The sequence below is a fragment of the Lepidochelys kempii genome, chromosome 5 (assembly GCF_965140265.1).
Source record: "Lepidochelys kempii isolate rLepKem1 chromosome 5, rLepKem1.hap2, whole genome shotgun sequence".
Lineage (NCBI taxonomy): Eukaryota > Metazoa > Chordata > Testudines > Cheloniidae > Lepidochelys > Lepidochelys kempii.
Window position 1 is genome coordinate 32,418,734 of NC_133260.1, and position 23,603 is coordinate 32,442,336.

The 23,603-nt window shown below is 39.1% G+C and overlaps 1 protein-coding gene across 2 annotated transcripts in view; it reads left to right on the forward strand.

The window, feature by feature from the left end:
* Nucleotides 1–23,603, forward strand: part of PARP8 (poly(ADP-ribose) polymerase family member 8) — a 166,712-nt gene that overhangs the window by 109,593 nt on the left and 33,516 nt on the right. For both annotated transcript variants that reach the window (XM_073343909.1, XM_073343910.1), the window contains exons 13-16: nt 1,398–1,451; nt 1,555–1,650; nt 18,698–18,790; nt 23,339–23,464. In XM_073343909.1, coding sequence (XP_073200010.1) covers nt 1,398–1,451; nt 1,555–1,650; nt 18,698–18,790; nt 23,339–23,464 — 369 coding nt within the window. The remainder of the gene's footprint in view (nt 1–1,397; nt 1,452–1,554; nt 1,651–18,697; nt 18,791–23,338; nt 23,465–23,603) is intronic.

Genomic DNA, 23,603 nt, shown 5'->3' on the forward strand with positions numbered 1-23,603 from the left:
CTGTAAGCGTAAGTAAGAGGCAGTTTGCTTTCCTGTTTCAAGACATTGGGAGGTGGTGCTTGTTGTCTTACATGTTAGATGTGGGGAGCTGGAGTCAGGAGACCTGGGTTCTAGTCACAGCTTTACTATTGATAAGTATGGTACCTCAGTTTCACCTCCTCGACAGAATTCTGAGATCCTTGGTCGAATGGTGTTATGTAAGTCTAAAATATTATTAAATATTTTAACTGTAATGAAATTACATTAATAGTGCTTCAGCCTACTCATGGTAAATTAGCCTAATAAGTCAACTATGAGCAACTTTTGCTGTATCTAAAGGCAATAATATAGTGTGACTTATAAAGCTGCTATGTACATGTTACTTGGTTGTTTCCATAACTTGTACAACCAAAATTAATGAAAGGTGAACTAAAAAGCTTTACGTGCTATCACCTATGTTTGGGATTAATTTTTCACTCTGAACTGTCTCTGCTTTAGGGGCCTGAATAAACTCACACTTAAAGTCAATAGAAATAATCCCACTGACTTTGGTGAAATCAAAACTACTAATAAATATAATATTATTGTCATAATACATGAATATTCAGGGAAATCAGCCTGTATTCAGTCAGGTGCAACTCCATTGACTTTAGTGGAATGGCAATCAGGACTTAATTTGGCACTTTACTTGTTAAAATCCTAGTTCCTTTCCACTGCCTTGCCAAGATACTTGGAGTGCTGTGCAGGAAAAGAAGCAGCAGGGGAAGGAAAAGAAAAGTTCCACAAAGCAGCTTGGTCCATCTCCCACTGAAGTAAAAAAGATGGTCTGAGACAAATGTCAGGGGGGAGGGAGTTCCACATCTTAGTGGCCACCGTAGCAAAGATACCTTCCAAACTAACACTTTGAAATAAAGTGTCAGAAAGAAGGACTAAGCATAGGTACTTGTTACGATGAGGCTCAAGGAAGAGGTTTCATGAAAAATATTGTGGAAAGAGATTTTCTATTTTTTTGTTTTAAAGGGCATGTTAGTAATTCAAGTCTAAACACATAGTCCATATTATATATGTATAGAGAAGCAGGATACACACAAAAATAAATAATGCTATTCATCTTTAAAATAATTGCTTAGATGTTTGTACATTGACATGGAGTCAAAGTACCAGTGCTTCTTTTGCGTATTAGAGTTTTTAGGGTGTTTACAGGTAAAGCAAAAACTCCCTAGGCAAGAGGTAAAGGGACAGATGAATTTATTTTGGCTGATCTATGCAAACTAGAGATATTTCCAGATGCCAATATTGTTTAATTCTCAGACCTTCATAGAAAAAAATAGAAATGTTCTTACCATTTCCACAAGAAACCTGCACCATCTCTTCTAATTAGCTCTAGCACTGAAGTTGCTTGACCTTTTTTCTTACAGCCGAATTATGGTGCAAAATGCATTCCAATACGAGACAATGGCTTTCTTGTGCAGGTAGGATGTTATGCTTAATCCGTTTTAGAAACACTTTGGAGCAGGAGCTGTCTGTTAATTATTTTTAAGCAGATGTTATTGTTCTCACTTCCATTGTTCTCAGACTATTGAGTTTGCTGAGCAGCGGATACCAGTGCTGAATGAATACTGCGTAGTTTGTGACGAACCACATGTGTTTCAGAATGGCCCCATGCTGAGGGTAAGTTGAATGTGGCTGAGTTATGTGATGCATATTTTTTATGTCTTAAATAGCCATAGACAACAAAAACCTGTTAGAATATTCTCAAGTTATTCTGGTTGCACTGCATCACAATATTCTATTTGGATAAGATTTTTTTTTTAATGCACATTAGGCGGAACAAGCTGTCTCAAGCCAAACGCATGCGGATAACATGTGTTCATGGGAAAGTTAATTACTGCCCAGCCATTCCTGTACAAATTGAAGTTCAGGAAAACACAAGGGAAACAGCAGAAGTGGTCCCTAAACTCGCATACCTGCTGCTCATAGGACAAGACTTCCTAGGGTTTGTAAACCTACTTCTGGTAGAGGGGTCAGAAGAAGGTTCCCCAGGCTTCCTCCAGGTTTTCCCCCTTTAAATTGCTATATGGCCCAAATTAACCACTGAACAACGTATAGAGTTCATCAAAATGATTGAACAGCACCATGATATGTTCTAGGAAGACCCGTACAAATCCATCACCACATCATCACAGATCCAGGAGTAAAGGTGAAGGTTAAACCATATCGGATCCTGGAGGCTAAAAGAGAAGAGATCAGTATTGAAGTTAAGGGGATGCTGGAGCTGGGAGTCATTGAGTAGTCCCAGAGTCAATGGTCCAGCTCAATCACTCTGGTACCTAAACCAGATAGTACAATGAGATTCTGCAGTAACTTCTGAAAAATTAAATGAGGTGTCCCAGTTTTATGCCTCCTCCATACCTTGTATTTTCAGTATTTCCTAGATTTCCCTCTAAAAAGTACAGTAGAACCCCTATTTTATGAACTAATTTGGAACTGAGGAGTTCCTAAAATCAAAAAGTTCATAAAATTGCACACCTCAATTACAGTGGGTATAGTGAAGTTTATGGTGCATTCCATTGCTTTCTTCTTGTCCTTCAAACCACTGCACAGTGATTTCCAGTGTCCCAAAGGTATCGGTACATGAAGTGATAAAGACTTGTTTCAACATCACTTTCATTATGTGATTTTGTTCCAATCCCTGACCCCTGCCATTGAGAAAAATGGTTCATATAAATGGTCATTTTTCAGACTGATGTTCATAAAATCAAGGTTCTGCTCTATGGGGAATTTTCAATGGTTTCATAGATTTTATGTCCGGAAGGGACCATTAGATGTCTAGTCTGACCTCCTGTAAAACAGAGAACATAGAATTTCATTCAGTTACTCCTCCATTGAGCCCCTTAACTTGGGATGAATCCGAGACAAGAAATCCTGCATAAAAGGGTAACAGTTAAGAGACTGCCTTGTGAAAATCAGCTTTGGGATTACTTTACTTGCGGAGCACTTTTTTGCCTGGATAAAAAATCTCAAGAGAGTCTGACTACACCTTGCTGAAGAGTTCTGTTGTGCTGCAGTACAGCTGGTCCCCCTTAAACACTGAGTTCTGGAGTAAACCCATGCTCAGTGTTGAGAACATGAGGTATAGGTTGGGGTGGCTCTGTGCTGGGAATAGACAGTGAAAGTAATCACTGTAAATGTGCTGAGAGTTCTTTGGTTTGAGCTGAATTTCTAAGGTGAAATTCTGTGTGTGAAGCTTTGCCTTTTGCCTCCTCTGTTGAAGGTAAGCAGGAGTTGTGAATATTTAGTTGTATTTGCGCCTATGGGGGGGAGCTCCATCCCAGGGGGAGCTCAGGGAGATAAAATTCCTCACTGAGCTTCTTAGCATGTAGCAAGGGCATGATGTCTGCTATTCCCTTCAGACAATGCAGCATCTCTTTCAGCCCCATGCATCCAAATAGGTCTCCTGACCAGTGCACAGGATGGTGTCCCCTACCTATTCCTTTTCAGTGCTGCTGGGGTGTCTTGCATTTCAGGCCAGACATAGTGGGAGTTAAAGTGTGGGTGCCTATTGTGCCCTTACCCTCTCTCCTTGAAATCTTGCACCTGCAGTTTAATTGCAATGATCTGTGCCTTTAAGAGATTTGATAGGTTCAACATATACCAGGAAATGGAACCACCTAGATCTGTTCCAAGTGATCAGGAACAGCCAGCATGGATTCACCAAGGGAAGGTCATGCCTGACTAATCTAATCGCCTTTTATGATGAGATTACTGGTTCTGTGGATGAAGGGAAAGCAGTGGATGTATTGTTTCTTGACTTTAGCAAAGCTTTTGACATGGTCTCCCATAGTATTCTTGTCAGCAAGTTAAGGAAGTATGGGCTGGATGAATGCACTATAAGGTGGGTAGAAAGCTGGCTAAATTGTCGGGCTCAACGGGTAGTGATCAATGGCTCCATGTCTAGTTGGCAGCCGGTATCAAGTGGAGTGCCCCAAGGGTCGGTCCTGGGGCCGGTTTTATTCAATATCTTCATAAATGATCTGGAGGATGGTGTGGATTGCACTCTCAGCAAATTTGCGGATGATACTAAACTGGGAGGAGTGGTAGATACGCTGGAGGGGAGGGATAGGATACAGAAGGACCTAGACCAATTGGAAGATTGGGCCAAAAGGAATCTGATGAGGTTCAATAAGGATAAGTGCAGGGTCCTGCACTTAGGACGGAAGAACGCAATGCACAGCTACAGACTAGGGACCGAATGGCTAGGCAGCAGTTCTGCAGAAAAGGACCTAGGGGTGACAGTGGACGAGAAGCTGGATATGAGTCAGCAGTGTGCCCTTGTTGCCAAGAAGGCCAATGGCATTTTGGGATGTATAAGTAGGGGCATAGCGAGCAGATCGAGGGACGTGATCGTTCCCCTCTATTCGACATTGGTGAGGCCTCATCTGGAGTACTGTGTCCAGTTTTGGGCCCCACACTTCAAGAAGGATGTGGATAAATTGGAGAGAGTCCAGCGAAGGGCAACAAAAATGATTAGGGGACTGGAACACATGAGTTATGAGGAGAGGCTGAGGGAGCTGGGATTGTTTAGCCTGCAGAAGAGAAGAATGAGGGGGGATTTGATAGCTGCTTTCAACTACCTGAAAGGGGGTTCCAAAGAGGATGGCTCTAGACTGTTCTCAATGGTAGCAGATGACAGAACGAGGAGTAATGGTCTCAAGTTGCAGTGGGGGAGGTTTAGATTGGATATTAGGAAAAACTTTTTCACCAAGAGGGTGGTGAAACACTGGAATGCGTTACCTAGGGAGGTGGTAGAATCTCCTTCCTTAGAGGTTTTTAAGGTCAGGCTTGACAAAGCCCTGGCTGGGATGATTTAACTGGGAATTGGTCCTGCTTCGAGCAGGGGGTTGGACTAGATGACCTTCTGGGGTCCCTTCCAACCCTGATATTCTATGATTCTATGATTCTATGTTTGTGATGTAGACAAGGTGAACTCCTTGAGGCCACAGTAAAGTTCGGCTTGTTTGCGTCTGGTTACACCTACCCTGCACACTTATTTCAGCAGTGGGTAGTGTACATATGCATGTAGACCTCTAGCTCAGGTATAAATAGCAGCGTAGACCAGAGGCATGGTTTGGGTGAGTAAAGTAAAGACATGTCTGAGGGGTGTGGGTATGTACCCGAGTACATAACCTACACTGCTCTCTACTTACCCAGGCCAGGCCTTCCTGTCTACACTACTATTTTTAGCAGTGCAGTGTCCCGCTGCATCCCCAATGCTGGAGTCTCTCCCCACTGCAGGAAAATACTCACTGCAAGGAAACGCCTTTCACTGCTTCCTTTCGTCTGCCAGAGCCTTTCACTGGTAGCTACACACCTCAGTGTGGACACAGCCTGCTTTTCACAGTGCCATGCAGCTATGTGTACACTACCTGCCACCTCCAGCGGTGGCATCGTGCCGGTCTAGCCTCTGTGTTAAGCTGCTATCTTGTCAGATACTAAACCAAAGACATTTTAGCAGAAGAGTATCATTCTTTTTATTATTATTGCTGACTCTGCGGTAGGGTGTTAGGTTCTGTACCAACACTTACTAAAGTACAGTTTGTGATCCAAAGTTTATTCACCACCTAGCCATTGTGAATTTAAAAAAAAATACGAAGAAATATCTTGAGTCTGGTCAACTTATTTTTCTTGAAATGAGTAATGGACTCAAAAGTCCTGACTTAGAATTGGCTGACTTGGAGAAGTCAAGACAATAAGCATAGGAAATACAAGAATTCTGAGGTAACTATCTGTTTATCTTAGGAAAGATCGGATTAATTTAAAGTGCAGTCGATGTACATGAATTAGATTGACATAATGGCAAACTTAAACACCATAAACCAGTGCAGAAACTCAGTCCTGCTCAGTCACTGTTTCAAGTCTTGGTAAATAGTTACGCCTTGAATCATGCTTTGGACAGCAAACTTGAACTCTGTCAGATCATGCACAAAGCAATTCCTGAATTAAGGGCTCTCCAGAAGAGAACACCCTACCCCAAATGATCATGACAATGAATTTTTAGACTGTGAAGCCAAGAACTGTGTAAAATTTCCCCACTTTCAAATTTTCAATGACATTATTAATCAAAAAAATAATTTTTGATCAGAAAAAAAGTCTGGAAAAGCTGGTCAAAATTTTTCAACAATTGAAAAATGTCAGTGAAATGTCAGCACTTTGACATTTTTGGAAATATTGCAAAAAGCCAACATTTTTTATTGGTTTTTCAACTTGCTCTAGCCAGTGAGAGCAGTCCAGTCGGTCTCAGCTGCTGACGTGGTGTTTGAAGAGAGAATGCAGTCTTTGTGGGCTCACAGCGGTCAAGGAATTCAGAGTGTTGGTTCCTCTGTAACACTAACTTGACCTCCTTTTGTATATTGTTGCATATCTTGTTTTATGTCTTATTACTGAATATGTGTTCATTGGTCTCATTTGCAGAGAATTGCTATTGTTCCCCTTCTCCTAATGTATCTACTTGTCTGTCCTTACACTCTGAGCGCCTCAGAATAGGAACTACCCTTTCTTGAATGTTTGGAAAGCACCTAGCACATTGTGGGTACTACTGAAAACAATTTTTTTAAAAGTTGTAATAAGATTCACTTTGTGCATATATGGAAAAAAGTTATTTCAGTATTTCCAAACAGTGAGAACTCCACGAGTTAAGGCTCTGAAAGCATGAGATCGGCTTAAAAATCATGAGATTTACACACAAAAAAAGTTGGGTTATTTTTATTTGCATCCTGGATTTTAGCCTTTAGGGTGTCCTGGGGTCATGTTTTTTAAACTTTTCTCCACAATCATGGCAACTAAAATTGTACTACACAAAAAATGAAGGCTGAGGTTCTCACAAAATCACCTGGCTTCATGAGCTGGAGCTTTAAGTAAAACACCAATATTGCAAGATCTGCAAAAACTCAGAGGGATTAGCCACACTGTTTTGTTTATCCAAGGAACTATATTTATTGCATAGAATTCTGTCAGTGTTTCATCAGAGGCAGTTGGAGCATGAATATTATTAAACATTTGTATTCCAGTAGCTCTCCAAGGTCCCAGTCTAGGATCTCAATTCAGAACCCAAACTTCAGTCACAAAATGGATTCTGAGAATTTCACTTTTCAACCTAGCAGACAAAGGCCATTTTATATGGATTATCCATTCAGTCAGCTAAGCAATAGTTAGAATGCTATAAAGGGAGAATTACAATATAATACACAATTTGATGATGTGACTACCTGTTATTCATTAGGTAAAGCACTACGGCAAACCTGGGGGCCATAAATTAAGTGAGAAAAAGGAGATTTAAGAGAAGACACAGAGATAATTTGTGTAGAAAACAAGAAAATGTACCTGATAATTGGTTTTCTGCATCTGATCAATGGATGGGTTCCAGTTCTGTCCTTGATGATGTACAAGGCTCAGGAGACATAATCCCTGCCCTAAAAAGTTAACAATTCAATTAATATGTAAACTAAATGAAGAAAGAACTAAAGGCAGTGCTTCCCCCGGTATGTTTACATGTGAGGGTTCTATGTGGAAGGTGTATACTGAATTGGGGGAACCAATTGGGAGTAAGTTAATGCTGAGATGTTTCAGAGTAGCATCCGTGTTAGTCTGTATCTGCAAAAAGAACAGGAGTATTTGTGGCACCTTAGAGACTAACAAATTTATTAGAGCATAAGCTTTCGTGGGCTACAGCCCCCTTCATTGGATGCACAGAATGGAACATATAGTAAGAAGATATTTATATATATACAGAGAAGGTGGAAGTTGCCATTCAAACTGTAAGAGGCTAATTAATGCTGAGAGTATCAGACAGATTGATGGGTGTAGAGGTTGTGGAGACGGGGATCATTTTTTCCTCCTCTCCACTCTACAACATCTGAGCCTCATGGATCACTGAGAGGGAAGTTTCTGTCAGATCAGGAGAAGGCAGAACGATGCTGCAGAGGCAACTCTTCTGTCTTCTGGGCCTCCCATCCACTCCAGGTCTGCAACATTTTCATCTCCCTCAGCCACAAAGTAAGAAGGGTAATTTGGTCCCAACAGCTTAGTACAGCTGTATTTTGGAAACTGAAAGAAATATAATAAAGAAATTGTGTTGCATTTTAGTGCTATAATAAAAGGGTAATAATATCTCTTTAATGCAGTTCGAAAATCTTCCCATTACTTCAGAGTTAGTATTTATATTCTAGGGAAGGGGTAAATATTATAATAATACAACAGCTGAACTGATATGGTATTAAAGAAAGGGACTAGTTTAGGAATCCAGCATATGATAATACTACTTTTATCGCAAACATTTAAATATAATGAGCTGATGAATCATTAACAAAAGTGTTTATTAAATTTAAGCATCTGATTAAAATGTGTATACTAAAAATATATCACACTCAGCCTTTACATAACACTGTTTATAGTATGCATGTACCATCTATCAAATTGTCTCTGTGCTTTTTATCTGTCAATAGTCAAGGACATTAGAACAAACTAGCATCATTTGAATAGATCTTAAAGAGACATGGGACAGTTACAATGAGCATGAACCTCCCAGAATGTATTCAGTCAGATGAGAAACAAAATCATATAAATAATTTTCCTTTGAATTGAGAAATCTCCTCTAGAGTGCCACCTTGTGTTGAAATCTCAGATTACGTTCTCTTTAAAAACAGGGCAGAGGAATCAGCAGAGAAACACAGAAAAGCTCTGCAAAACTAAATGTGACATTATTTCCTTTGAAAAGCAGCACCCTTGAACAGATGTCTCTGCTCTTAACTTTTCAGCAGCAGGATGTAAACAATCAAATACTCTGAAAGACAATATTTGAAGTCACGGTTACTGATAGCACCACAAATAATTCTAAGATGGTAATGCTGATAGATCTATAACAATAATAATAACCTTACTTTTTCAGAATGCCTTTCAGCCTGAAGGATTCAAGTGTGATTTCATTGTGGGTGAAATCCTGGCCCCGTTAAAGTCAATTGTAGAACTCCCATTCTCAGTGGGGCCAAGATTTCATCCCCATGTGTATATATCTGTTACTCAACCACCACTGAAATTCAGCCACCCTGGTGTGTAATGCAGCAGCGAGTGTGTTGGAAGTACTACACAACAGGGTTTAGGAGTGGAATGGAAAATAACTGAACTACAGTGAAAAGTATATGTATGCAGAATGTATTTAGCCAAGCTGGAGTTTGACCAGTATACTGGAATTAATGCCCCATTTCTTGCCAGAGGTCTGCAGGATCTTTCATGATCACAAGTGCTCGATACCTTGTTTTTTACCTCTTCTTCTCTGAAAAAAGCCACCTCCAGCAGTACCCTGCCCTTTGGTGCCATGGTGTGGAATTGGTTCCCTGTTGCCTCTGAAGGACAAGCCCCAACATCACTACAGCATAACAGATTTGCCTTAGAGCCAAGCAGTGATCAGATCCAGCCCTGCACAGTTTGAGATCACAGATTGAATCTGTATTATCTGTTCATTTGAAAAGACTTGAAGTTGAAACCAGTATAATTTCTTCTGCCCAGACTGCAACTATACCACAGGACAAAGAAGAGAAGAAAGGAAGAACATATCACCTGCATTTGGGGGCGAGGGTAACAGAATAAGTCCCTTTTCCAAGCCACTCTAATCTAATGTATTTAATCTGTGTAGGTTCTTATACCCTGCCCAGTGTCATGGTCTTTAACATGTTCTTCAGGAGTGCTTTTTAAAAATTTATGTGCATACTGTGAGATTTTTGGGAAACATTACCCACAGTTTCAGGAAAGAGATTATAAGATTATTTATTTCTGCTTGCTCTCTATCTGCCTTCCTATAGGTAACAGTCTTTCCAGCTGTGCTGAATGTGCTCTGATCACATGGAAAGTTGAAGTCAAATTAAATAGAGAACACCTGGTCAGAGTTGAATTACCACTTCACAGTAGCGAATAAAGGGCCTTCCTGACATTATAGACTTTTCTTCATGGCCATAATGTACGCTAATACTGAGACATTGTATTTGCCCATGCAGTCTTCCCATCCTCATATTAAGTGAAGAGAAAAGTCACCCATATGGCTAGCTGGAGCAGCAAACCAGTTTTAGCTGCTGCTAGTACTGGTGATGTTAACTGTCGTTACTTTTTCATTAGCTTCTTTAGCACTCCCTGATCCCTGAGGACATCCTTTTCAGGAGTCATACATAAGCAACATAGGGGATTTGGAGACAAAGAAGTGGAGGAGGAGCCTCTGCATTATGTTTGTGTCAATACTTTTCTGCTGGATCCTCTTTGATCTTTTTTACTTTCACCTGTATCAACCAAACTTGATAACGCTGAGGCACACATTTGCAATTTACGTTTGCAAATACCTGCCTTCTTTTGGGGGTCCTGGAATGGAAAGGTTCTATAGAAGTGCAAAGTACTATCATTATAGGCACGCACTCACACACATTACTTACACTTCTGAAGTCTTTCAGTTCCATTTGTCCTACTGTCTTTTTACACAGGAACTCTGTGCAATTCCTTGGAAGTTACACAGTAGATGACATTTTAAGTCTCCTTGTGTGTAATTTTACCATTGTGTTTTTAGTAAGAGGAGCTATTTTTTTTTATTTCAGTGGCAGATTTGCCAGAAAGTATATTGTTAAACAAGGTGCCCAAAGTGCCTGTCTGTCTGTCTTTGCCCTTTCTAATGTACCCATCACCATAATGTGTACACAGCACTGACTCTGTTAGTGGAAAAGTGTCACAAACATTTCACCTCCCTTAAGAAGAAATGGGTTTTTTAAAGCCGGTGGTTGAAAGGGGTAAAGCATTGAGGGAGTGGGCATTGTCACTAAAGACTGGGGACTAAGGAAAGTATGTGATCTTCGGGGAATGGGATGTTGTTTATTTTTTCGGGTGGCTCCTTACAATCCCTCTTTTGTTCCAGAGATGGAGATTCAGATTTCAGGCTCTCAACTGGCAACTCTTCCTCCCCCATTGGAGCAGTCTTTCTCATTGGCTGCATGTAAAGTAAATGGGAAAGGCTGCTGTAGTATCACCACATTATTCCAGCCTTCATAGCCTCCTGCATGCCAAGGCATTTTGGAAAGTAGCATTCCACACTCCTGGTGGCTGCTCCATTATAAAGACATGGAGATACTAAGGGATGCCTGGATTGCTTTTCAGGGCTGTAATCACTTTTTCCCCAGGGTTTACTCCTTCATATCACATTATTGGCAACGACTGGCATCCGGAGTATCCATGTCGAACAGTTGGAGAATGGTAGGAAACACAATATAGAAAAAAATAGATTTTCCTCATCTCCACCTACCAGTACCATTAATAGTTTAACAAGATGGTGATAACATTCGAGTGGGTGGCAGTGAGAACCTCTGCTCTATGATGTAGTGTTTTTCAATGGAGTCATAACCAGATTTTTGTTATCCCAGAAATATGTTAATCAGTTAATATAGAACTCTATGATTTGGAACCTCTTGCTTGAGTGAATCTGTAGGCAAGTTGTCGTTTAGTGGAAATACGGCAGTATTTTTCTTCCTTGGTTCAAGGTGTTATTGTAGAGCACTTGGGATCTATATTTAAAGCAGAGTGTTCATTATCACAGTGGTCACTATCTTTTCTGTACATTATTGTCTTCCATCTCCAACAAGAAAACCTGAATTCAAAATTGTGACATATGGCACAATCTATACTGGTCCTGCGTCTCCTGCAGTAGAAATAGTGTACAACCCAATACTCTGTGTTTCAGTATAATATTTCTGTTGAAACTGGAAGGTCATCCAATAACTTGGAATTGAACACTTAGCTCAAAGGGCCAAATTCTGCTATCAGTTACACAAGTGCAACCCTGTTTATATATATTTAAATGGCTCCCATTTCTGTAATATCTGAAAACTTTGTCATTTTACAGAGGCACAGAAAAAAAAATTGAAGTGACTTGTCCAAGTTTAGGGGAAGCCTGTGGCAGAACCAGGAGTTAAATAACTTGAGTCACAGGACCACAGGAATTGCCAGACCAGATCAGACTCCATGTCCACCTAATTCAAGTTCCTGTCTCTGACAGTGGACAATATGATTCACTTCAGAGGCAGTTGTCAGAACCATGCAGTTATCAGATGTGGAGTAATCTGCTCCTCACATTGGGTCTCATCTTAATCTCCAATAGTTGAAGATTGGCTTAAACCTTGAATCATGAGGTTTAATATCCCTCCACAAAATGTGTTACAAGAAATTATGTTAGCTCTGGATAGTCTTGATATCCATATAAATATACAATCCTTTTTTAAATCTTTCTTTATCTTGGGGACTTCATGTGTCAGTGAGTTTACACAGTCTAATTGCACATTGAAAGAAAAGGAGTACTTGTGGCACCTTAGAGACTAACAAATTTATTTGAGCATAAGCTTTCGTGAGCTACAGCTCACTTCATCAATGAGCATAAGCTTATGCTCAAATAAATTTGTTAGTCTCTAAGGTGCCACAAGTACTCCTTTTCTTTTTGCGAATACAGACTAACACGGCTGCTACTCTGAAACCTGTAATTGCACATTGTAATTCCTTTTATCAGTTTTTCATTTCTCCCACTTTTAATTTAATTGAATGTTCCCTTGTCCTTGTGTTATGAGGCAGGGAGAAATACTCCAGAGTTGTACCGACAATACAACTTCCTCCTACTCCTGTTGCAGTTAATGAGAATTGCTCCTTTAGAACAGAATTTCTCCCTGGGCATTTAAATTACACCAGCCAAAAGTACACAAATCTCACATTAGCACCTGCCACCCAACTTCCATTCACAAATAACCATTTATACATTGAGTTGTGGGATTTGTGGACGTAGCTGGGGTTCCTGTGGGCTCAATATAGACATTTGAAATTTTAGCCCTTAAATTACAGCTTGGAGACTAGTCTGCATAGTTGTGTGGTATAAGCAAGACAAAAGAAAGGCCCTGGTAGGCTCTGGATGTTTTAGCTCTATGCTAGTATATCATTTATTTAGAAGATAATTGCCGTTTAGGTGGTATGAGCTCACAAACTGGAGGATTAGCAACTATTCTTATGTTGCCATCACTCAGTAATGAGACTACGACATGACACACACACCAAATCAGCCATGAAATAAACATAAAAAGCTCAAGGCTCGCTTGCAACAGATTTCACAAACTAGATGCATTTTTTCACTTCTGTTCCAGCATACTGTGAGTGTTGCCAATACTACAGCTTCACATCAGCACTTACCCAATGTAATCAAGGTAAAACCAGAGACAGTTTTCTCCTAAGGACAGCACAATACCTTCCTTGTCAGAAGCTGAACACAGAACATATATTTGAAGATAAATCTTATCTCCACTACCAGTTCCTTCATTAGGAGAAGTGAGAAGATTTGTAACGGTTTCACCTTTGCCATTTATGACATCTGCTGTAAGTGAGCCTTCCTTGAGTATTTTTAGATCAATAGTAGTTAGGTGTGCCAGTCATGTTCCAGCCTCATTAGTGTGTGTGTGGCATCCCTCAGTATTTCAGAGGATGACACATTGCTCTTCTGAGCACAACTTCAGAAAGCTTTAGAAAATGACAAGATAAACCAGGTCAACATGAGATTTGAGTATTTGTTGTTTTTTTATTGCAGTTAATTTAAAGGTTGTCTGGAAAATTATATTAGACAACATGAACCCACATATAGGAATATAGGCACATGCTTTTGTAGTTGGAAGACCTACCTGCTATTCACGGCCATCATTTGAGGCAATGCCACTTGTCTTATAGCAGATAGAATAATCATAGGTTTCAGAGTAACAGCCGTGTTAGTCTGTATTCGCAAAAAGAAAAGGAGTACTTGTGGCACCTTAGAGACTAACCAATTTATTTGAGCATAAGCTATCGTGAGCTACAGCTCACTTCATGCATCCGATGAAGTGAGCTGTAGCTCACGGAAGCTTATGCTCAAATAAATTGGTTAGTCTCTAAGATGCCACAAGTACTCCTTTTCTTTTTGAGAATAATCATAGAGTTTTCTTTCTTGTTCATAGCAACTGTGACACTCTCAAAAGCACTTTTGAGTATGGAGAGAGGCGATAGCTGAAAAGAAAACTCAGATAACCCTACAGAGCTATAAAATCATACCATTTTTGCATTCTGTTCCTTGAGACTTGCAATCTCAGCCAGTTAGAAATCAGGGCTCTTACTTTTCTCTGGCATTTTCCCACTGGAATAATTATCCCTCTGAATGGTCTTTCAGCACTGATGTTCTTCACTCAGCCAACCGTTTTGTGACGGTCATCTAAATGGCCTTCCATTTATTTTATGCATCCTGATTAAAAATAAAATATCTTTCAGACTGTTGATTGTTCTGTCATAAACTGTTTTTGCTTAGAGAGAGTGACAATACTGTTCTTCAGACAATGCAGAAAGAAATTGCACACATTCTCAATGGTGAATGTTAGCATATATACTCCGTCGACTTCAGTGGATTCCTTCCAGTTCATTTCTGGATGCAATTCAAGGTGATGTAAAACCCTGTATGGCTTAAGTCCTGACTGTCCAAGAGACCACATCTCCACATCATCTTGTCTAGGCCAGAGGTTCTCAAACTGGGGTTTGTGCCCTGCTTGGAAGGGCAGGCAGGGTTGGGGGCATGAAAAACTTGAGGGAAAAAAAACTTACTGTGCACATTCAGAGCTGGGTGGCCAGAGAGCCACCACTAGCAGCAGTGGAAAAGTAAACAACCAAATACGTTTGAGAACCACTGGTCTAGACAAGAAAGTTGTACTGATTTAACTAAATCCGTTTAGAAATGGATGTAAGCTAAATCAATATTAAGTGTTCGTAAACCAAAATAAAAGTATCCACAAAATGGGGTGCATCAATTTAAAGTTAATTATTTATTTTATGTATTTATTTACTTATTTATTTATATTGTGGTAGCACCTAAAAACTCCAATCATGGACCAGGACCACATTGTGCCAGGTACTATACAAAAACAGAATGAAAAGACAGTTCCTGCCTGGAGACACTTACAATCCAAATATAGGACAAGAGACAATAGGTGGATACAACAGACAATGAGAGTTCAAGGAGACTGGTCAGCATAAAAAGCAGTGGTCACAGCACAGATCAGCCACCTTACCATTGTTGAATTTTTGTAAGCAGCTCACAATATTGCTAAATGTTCTCATGATTTTCTCACAAGTCTTGCAATTTTCTTAAAGCCCTGGTTCCTGGAATCAGCTTACTACTCAATAATATCACCTTTCATTTTTTATTTTAAGTATGTTTCTAGCTCAGTGTAAACTAGTGGGTGGGAATGGAAATAAAGCTTGAAGTTTCAGTGCTTTTAAGGCTTTTCTTTCCTCAGGGCTTATTATCCACCAGTCACAAAACCAGAAAGAAAATCAACTGAAAAACCACTGGGCAGGAATTCCCCAAAGGCCTCCCTGGCTTTAATCATCCACAAAAGGATATAGAAAATCTTGACTCCCCTTCTTTTTACACTCTGCCTGGTATCTTGATATGACCAGCCAAGACACTTACCCTCTAGAGGCTGCAGCAGCTTACCTTGTCCCACTCAGTCTCAGTTTTCTGACTGGATGCTATTATACTCTTCCTCTGAAGAGTCAGCACAGATAAGTACAGAGAACTCACCCTTATATGTTCCATATAAATGCCTTATCAAAGAATTTATAACACTAAGCCTTTATCATTGCTTCTTCATTTATTACTAGTCTTACTTTTATTAGTTTCTCACTGCAGTAACATCAAGCGAGGAAGGAATATATAGACTGGCCTATTGATGAGTGTCAAAAAATATCATTTTTATGTAACAAGAAATAAAAGAACCGATCTTAAAGCAATCACTTCTCCCAGGACCATTGCTTAGTTAAAGTTGATCTGTAAAGGATCTTAAGAAAAATTGGACTCGTGCTGTGTTTTACTTCTTTATGATTTATAAAGAAGACTGGCAGATCTTTGTTTGTTTGCTTTTGCGGGAGGGGTGTTTCCTGCTTATCTTTTAATTTAAGAATATCAGGAATGTAAAGTCTGGTCTTATTTGCTTTGTTGGAAGCCCAGAGGGAGGTAAAAAATATGTTTATTGTGAGCTCTTAAAACTTTAAAACCTTAATTGAAAGGTATGGAATCTTTAACATAGACTTCTTTCATTCAAAAATGTTCATTAGGCATTGAAGTTAAATAGGAGTTAGCAAAAACAAATAAAATACAAAGAATTTTATACAGCCTGACTTAAAATCCCGTCACCTCTTATCAGCTCAATTTTTACTCTCCTGCTTCTCATGATATCATTTACACAGGCCCTCTAGTCATCACAGTGTCTTTAAAAAAGAAGAAAAAAAGACACACACCCAATTTTTTCCCCCTTTGTATGTCACTTTTAACTTTCATGATAACTTATTACAATGCTGAAGGTGGGCAGATTACAAAGTAAATTCAAAACACTATGAATTCTTTTGCTTTATGGCAAGCATAGCTGAATTTTGTCCGTGCCTTACTGGGTGATGAAATTGAATCAGAGAACAATTTTGGTTATTCATAACAGTCAAGATAGGAATTCTTTTATACTTTTCCCACTAATGTGAATAGCGAAATCACCTTTCGAAATGTGTAAGGATAGGAATAATGCCAATAATAAATACCTTTTGTCCAGTGTGCAGTGGCACAGTGAATTGGGTCATGTTAGGCTTAGTCTGCTACCTAATGCAATGTAACATGGCAGATAAAATAAATCAAATATATGACACGCTATTAGACCTGAAAGATGATAGCTCTTCTAAAGCAACTGTGATGACAATGTTTCAGTGCTTATTTCAAGTGGTTCTGTAAATCAAAAATCTTTGAAACTAAACTAGTGCATATTTTAAAGGCTGTGAAACAGTGAGCAGAATTACAGCATATGCTTATTACTGATTAAGTAATTTCTTGAAACAAAATCCAGCTAAATTTTGTGTTTGTTTCATGCAGCATTTGGTACATTTTTCATTTCTGATGAATGCAGTCTATAGACATTGGCATGAGTGTCTGAACTTGAGTGAGATATTCTTCCTTTATTATCATGGCAGTGAAAGACTCATAATGTTTCAGTGGTAGATTTTCAGTGGTACCTGGCATAATAGCTTCCTGTTTGACATAATTTTAAGTTTCATAAGTAATTATTAAATATAGCGTACTCACCAATCAGTAACTGAAAAGTACATGTTAGACCATTTCTGTGTTGAAGTAGAAATTTTTTATTTATTACAATAAACTCCAAGAAGGGATCTAACCTGTTTTCATATGCTTATTTGCCTCAACTTACTGTTCATTAATTCTTGAATATTTAGATTATAGACAACTTTGGCCTTAAATATGTGAACCTAGTCATAATCTTTTAGTAATGAGCAAGGGTTTGCTAATAAAATGTATCCTATTGGAAAACCTAGAGAGCCTATTCTCTTTTAATTAAAACTTTATTATGTTGATTTTTTTTTGTTTCTATCCGTTTTGCTTTATGTGAATCTGCATACAGGGCTTATTTTGTAAGCCGGGGTGTAACTCTACAGCGCTCTTGCCTGCTGCTCATTAAGTCTCCGTGTGGATGCTGCTTCCGTGTACTAAAAGTTCCATAGTTTGAAACAACAGCAGATCAAAGCACACTACAGAACTTTCACGATGTGGCAGCAGAATCCACATGGTCACTAAGTAAGCCATAGGCTAGAGCGTTGGAGATTCATACCCCAGCTTGCCATGCATTAAATCGCCATATGGACAAGACCTATAATTCTTTTGATATGTTACATTTGTTTCTGTTTTGTTAAATAACTGTAATTAAACCATTATGAATGAATGGTTTCATAAAAGATGGAGGTGTCAGGCATAGCTCCATAGTTAAGGATGAATTGAATTTTGCACTTAAAGCAGGGATTGAACCTCTTCATTATATATGAAAAATGCAGCATTATCTTCTTCACACTTACAGCAAAAAGAAAAGGAGTACTTGTGGCACCTTAGAGACTAACAAATTTATTTGGGCATAAGCTTTCGTGAGCTACAGCTCACTTCATTGGATGCACTTACAGCAGTTACTCTATGAATACAGAATGAATTTTCTGAAGATTTACAAGTAAATCTTTAGTTTAGGAATTAAAGTTAAGGTAGGTGTGTTTAAGAAATTTAGCACCCACTGTCAGACCTTTTCATTTGTCCAAATGATCTCAGTAACAGAATAGCACAGACACTGATGGAGAAATTTTCAGTTCTGAAGAATAAAAGTGAAGAATTACTATTAATCCAGGCAGGGGAAAAGTATGCAATGTAGCCTGTGCAGAAGATTTCAGTGGGTTTTAATTATATGGGAAGTTTTTAAGAGTCTGATAGAGCAGAGTTAAGGTTATTTGGGTGCTCTCACTGTGAATTTTCATACTATAAGATGTATAGATTTCTTTTAAGTTTAACCAGTACTGTGAATATCCTGAGTTTATAACACTTGGTTTTGGGACAATTACAACATCCCTGTAATGCAATTTCCTCTCAATTACTGATATGTGCTCTCAACATTTTATTTTAATATAGTTTTTTGTCCAGGAATATGAATAGCATTAAATGGGAATTCAGATGCATGGTTTACATTTATATTTTAGGTGGTACATGGAAAAATTAATACTTACAAACTGGAATAAAAACACAAACATTTTGTTGTTTTTGTTTCCTCCTTAGCCCACAGTATGTGAACGGGAGCTGTGTGTTTTTGCTTTCCAAACTCTAGGAGTAATGAATGAAGCTGCAGATGAAATTGCCACTGGGGCTCAGGTACAGCTATATAATGTTAATCATGTGTCAAATTTGTATAGCACTTCCAATAATTTCTATTAATCCATTTTTACTAACTTTTTTCATATCTCTGCTCTTTGCTAACTCTTATGTACTCCTTCACAGTGTGTAGAGACCAGCAGAGATGTGATTACATACTTTACTGTATGGGCGGGATATTTTAAAGGTGTTCATTAGGTAGTCCCCAAATTCTGCTCCTGTTGAAGCCTATGGGATGTTTACCATTGATTTCAATGGTGGCAGAGTTAGGCCAATGCTAAGTGCTTTTGAAAATTGCATTCTTTCTTCTGCTGAGTTGAATTTGGTCACCTGGTTAGGTGAAATGAACTGGACTGTCCATTTATCTTCTTGGAGATACTTCCTATTTTATCTTAAAGAGCAATTGTTACTCTCAGGCAAATATTAAGCCCTCTTCTTTTCATGGTGTTGGGATATAGGTGTCCATTTTACATCTTTTGTTTTGATTATTAAATAACAGTGGGCACAGTACTGATCCATTGTTACTATACTGTTTTCTTCTCTTCATTCAGAGGAGCAGCGCTTTTAACATACCTTTGTTTTTTTACTCTAAATTTGTTTGTAAGTACTGGCAGGATATGTTCCTTACCCTGTAGTTATTTATTTTCTTCAATATTTTTCTTCAGAAAATCCAATTAAATTGTATCTTCCAAGTTGTCTTTTTATCATATTTCATTAAAATTGTTTAAGAACTTTAATAAGTTAGGGCAATATCCGTTACAAAGCCCCTGGGGGCTGAGTGAAGTATTACACACTGGTTGCTATATTCTTCCCATGATTTCCAAAAACAGATGTGTAGCAGCCTGATTTTCAAAAAAGTGAGGACCCACTGGCTTCAATTAACTTTAATTGGTGTTTCTGAGTGTTCAGCACTTTTGAAAATAAGGCCATTTCACTTTGAAGCCTAGATTTAGGTGTCCGATTTTGAAATTCTTGTCCTCTTCCTTCTGTTACCCTTTCAATTAATACCCTAAGGTGACCCTCACTAGGTTGCAATTCCCAAGATTCTCCCTGGCTCCTTTTTTAAAATCAGGTGCTGTACCAAACAGTCATCAGAAACAATTACCTGCTCCTTGGCTATGGCCAAAGAGCACACGCAGCATATCTCTTGAGGGAAAGAGTGTAATGGCAGCTCCCCAAGTCCTGAGCATGCTTTGTACTGGCCTGGTTTCCTGTTTAATTTAGAGCAGACTTCAAGATGCTCTGAATTATACCAACTGCCAATGGTCCCAGAGAGAATCAGTGGGTGGTTAGTAAGTTCAAGGCATGTCCTCTTTCCCCATGCCATGCCAATATGCCAGGAGCAGGGTGGGGAGTCATGACTCTGTCTCTACACATCTAGAAGGTATTGCTATACTGGGGTGATCCATTCTTGGGTAACTAGGCCAACTTTTGAATCCAAATTCACCATCTGTGTGGCATAAAGCAGCAGCACTACACTGCACTGGAGAATTTGGGCTACTGCATTTAAAGGTTTAGGGTCTGATCCTGCTCCCAGTGGGAGTTTTGCCATTGACTTAATTGCAAGCAAGATTGGCCCCAGAGCAGATATCCTAAAATAAAATAACAAATCAAGTATTTTCATATCCACAAAAATCCAGGCTTATGCAAAAAGTAGAGTAAAGCAGGATTTCTGAGGATTGGTGCCAGAGAGATAGATTAGAATTTCATTAGGAGTTTGGCACCTAACTCTCTTAGGATATGTCTACACATTGAGCTGGGGGTCGAGGAGACACATTCACACTAGCTTGCTAATGGTGAGGCCTCATCTGGAGTACTATGTCCAGTTTTGGGCCCCCCCCCCACCCCCACAAGAAGGATGTGGAAAAATAGGAAAGAGTCCAGCGGAGGGCAACAAAAATTATTAGGGGACTGGAACACATGACTTATGAGGAGAGGCTGAGGGAACTGGGATTGTTCAGTCTGCAGAAGAGAAGAATGAGGGGGGATTTGATAGCTGCTTTCAACTACCTGAAAGGGAGTTCCAAAGAGGATGGATCTAGACTGTTCTCAGTGGTAGCTGATGACAGAACGAGGAGTAATGGTCTCAAGTTGCAGTGGGGGAGGTTTAGGTTGGATATTAGGAAAAACTTTTTCACTAGGAGGGTGGTGAAACACTGGAATGCGTTACCTAGGGAGGTAGTGGAATCTCCTTCCTTTGAGGTTTTCAAGGTCAGGCTTGACAAAGCCCTGGCTGGGATGATTTAGTTGGGGATTGGTCCCGGTTTGAGCAGGGGGTTGGACAAGATGACCTCCTGAGGTCCTTTCCAACCCTGATATTCTATGATTCTATGAAATAGAATGTAGCTGTGGCAGTATGGGAGGAGCTAGTTGTCCAGAGTTCATGCTCATCAGAGACTCTAGGTGCGTACTTACGCTACCATAGCTGCACTCGATTTTTAGTGCCCTAGCTCAGTGAGAGCTAGCACAAGTATGTCTCCTCACACTGGGAATCACACTGCCAGCTCGAAGTGTAGACATACCCTTAGACTACTTTGAGAATCAGCACAAATATCTAATTTTGAAAAGTTCTCCATGTCTGTAGGTTTTGTAAACTGGGAAGAAAATCGAACATCTTAATATTTACTGTGGATTTTAAACTTTTAATTATAAACCTGGGGGAGGGAATTGCTAAAGTAGCCTTCTTGTTCAGGGCATTTGAAGTATCCAGTTATTTCAATTGCCAGAATAGTTTTTATCAGAAGAAGATTGTTCATTCATGCCAAGATAGCAGAGGAGGAGAAGGGAAAACAGTGTGACTCACTAGTGTACAATTCCTTCTGTCTTTCCTGATGATTCTCACTTTCATTCTGCTTTTCTAAAGGGAACTCATTTTTATTTCCCTGGAGTGATCGGATATGATAACTTTTAGAACAGCTTGAATGATGAGTCAAGATACAGTCCATCTGGAATGATCGGAGGAATTACAAGCGCTTCTTAAACAAAACTCATCTCATCCTTAACCTTATTTTCAAATTATGAAATTTCTGATGCAGTTTTTATTTAAAAATGTTAAAAACTGTTAAAAATGTTACATGCACAAGTACATGTACATGCAGTAACCTGGGGCAAATTCCAGCAAATCAGTGCACAGCACAAACATTCCAAGCTATGCTGTAATCTCTTCAGAGGCAAGAACGAAGAAACTCTCAGCCTGGGCCATGAACTGTTCCACTATTGCAAATCTAAAAGGCAATACTTGCCATGGTTTTTACAACTCTGTTCTACAGGGGAGCAATGACCTGTGGATCTATGTAGTGCAGATCCACCAACCCTGTCTTTGCACCCCTCCCTCATCCCATTCTTGCTTCATCCTTGAGCAAGATTGTTAGCTGTTATCTGCTGCATTGTGCACAGGTATGCATACCCCCTGTAGAGCTTTCTTCCTCCCTCCTAGTTTTCCTGCATCTGGGGACTCCACATATGTACAAGAGGAATTAGGATTTGTTCCATGGTAAATCAATATACTCTGCATTACAGTATGTTTAGGACCAAACCTTTGTCCCATTTTGGGAGTTTTTATAGGATTTTACCTTAGGGCCTGATCAAAAGCTTATTAAAGTGAATGGAAAAATTTCAGTGGGCTGTAATTAAAGCCTTTAGTCCTTTAATTTCAGCAGTGTTTCTACTTTAGAAACACAAAGTTTTTAATTAAAATGTTCTTTCCTGCTTGTGTATAATATAAATGCACTGTATACAACAGATGGGTTTCTGTCAGTAGATGAAATGGCTTATCAATTTTCTTGACATACCGCTTATTCCTCCACCGTATGACAGACATTTGTCAACTAAACCTAAGTTTCTTCTCAAGTAAAATTGGTGCAACATAATATTTATTTAGTCCTTGGACTCCGCTTACTCACAAAATGCCTCAAAACCACTGTAGGCCAAATTGTGCATTATAGAAGATCCTCAAACATACAGTAAAATGCATATTTTTGAGATGAGAAATATCATTAAACCCATTAGGGATCTGGAGACAATGATTCAGATAGCTCATCTAACATGTAGAAAAATATTTTATACCTGAACAAAATGCAATCTATTATTTCAAGTTTAGGGTACAGTTGTGACTTGGGCTACACTGCCATGCAACTGTATAACTTGTAAAATCAGATGCTACTGTATATCCACAGCCATATTGTACAAGCTATTCAGTGAATAAAGCTAGTGAATCTGAGGCATTGTGTTCCACAAAGATTTTCAAAAATGGGTTAAGTCGAATTTCAAAAGATGCAGGCTAAAATATGAATATGAAATCACTCACAGGCAGCTGTTATTACAAAATGCGGAATTACCACTCCTATGACTTATGGTTTTCAACAAATATTCAAGCACTGGAATTCAATCATTGGTATAATAATTAAAGACACAACATCAAAGAAGAAAATTCTATGATGCAGGAAGACAGAAGATAATTCTGGGGAGAAGAATAGATTATTGAATCTCAAAATAAATGGTGTTCTGTGAAAGAGACATTTCTTTATGTATGATTTTCTTTATTTCTAGGTGGTAGATTTATTAGTGTCCATGTGTCGATCGGCACTAGAATCACCCCGGAAAGTTGTCATTTTTGAGCCATATCCTTCTGTAGTTGATCCTAATGACCCTCAGATGCTGGCTTTTAATCCAAGGGTAAGTAGTTGTCTCTTCAACAGGTAATGTTTGCTTTTAGTCATGTTTTAGATTTCAAAGCCAGGTCCAATTCCACAGGATAATGTGTCTTCACACTGACAGATATAGATTTAAAATACAGTATATGTACAACAGTGTA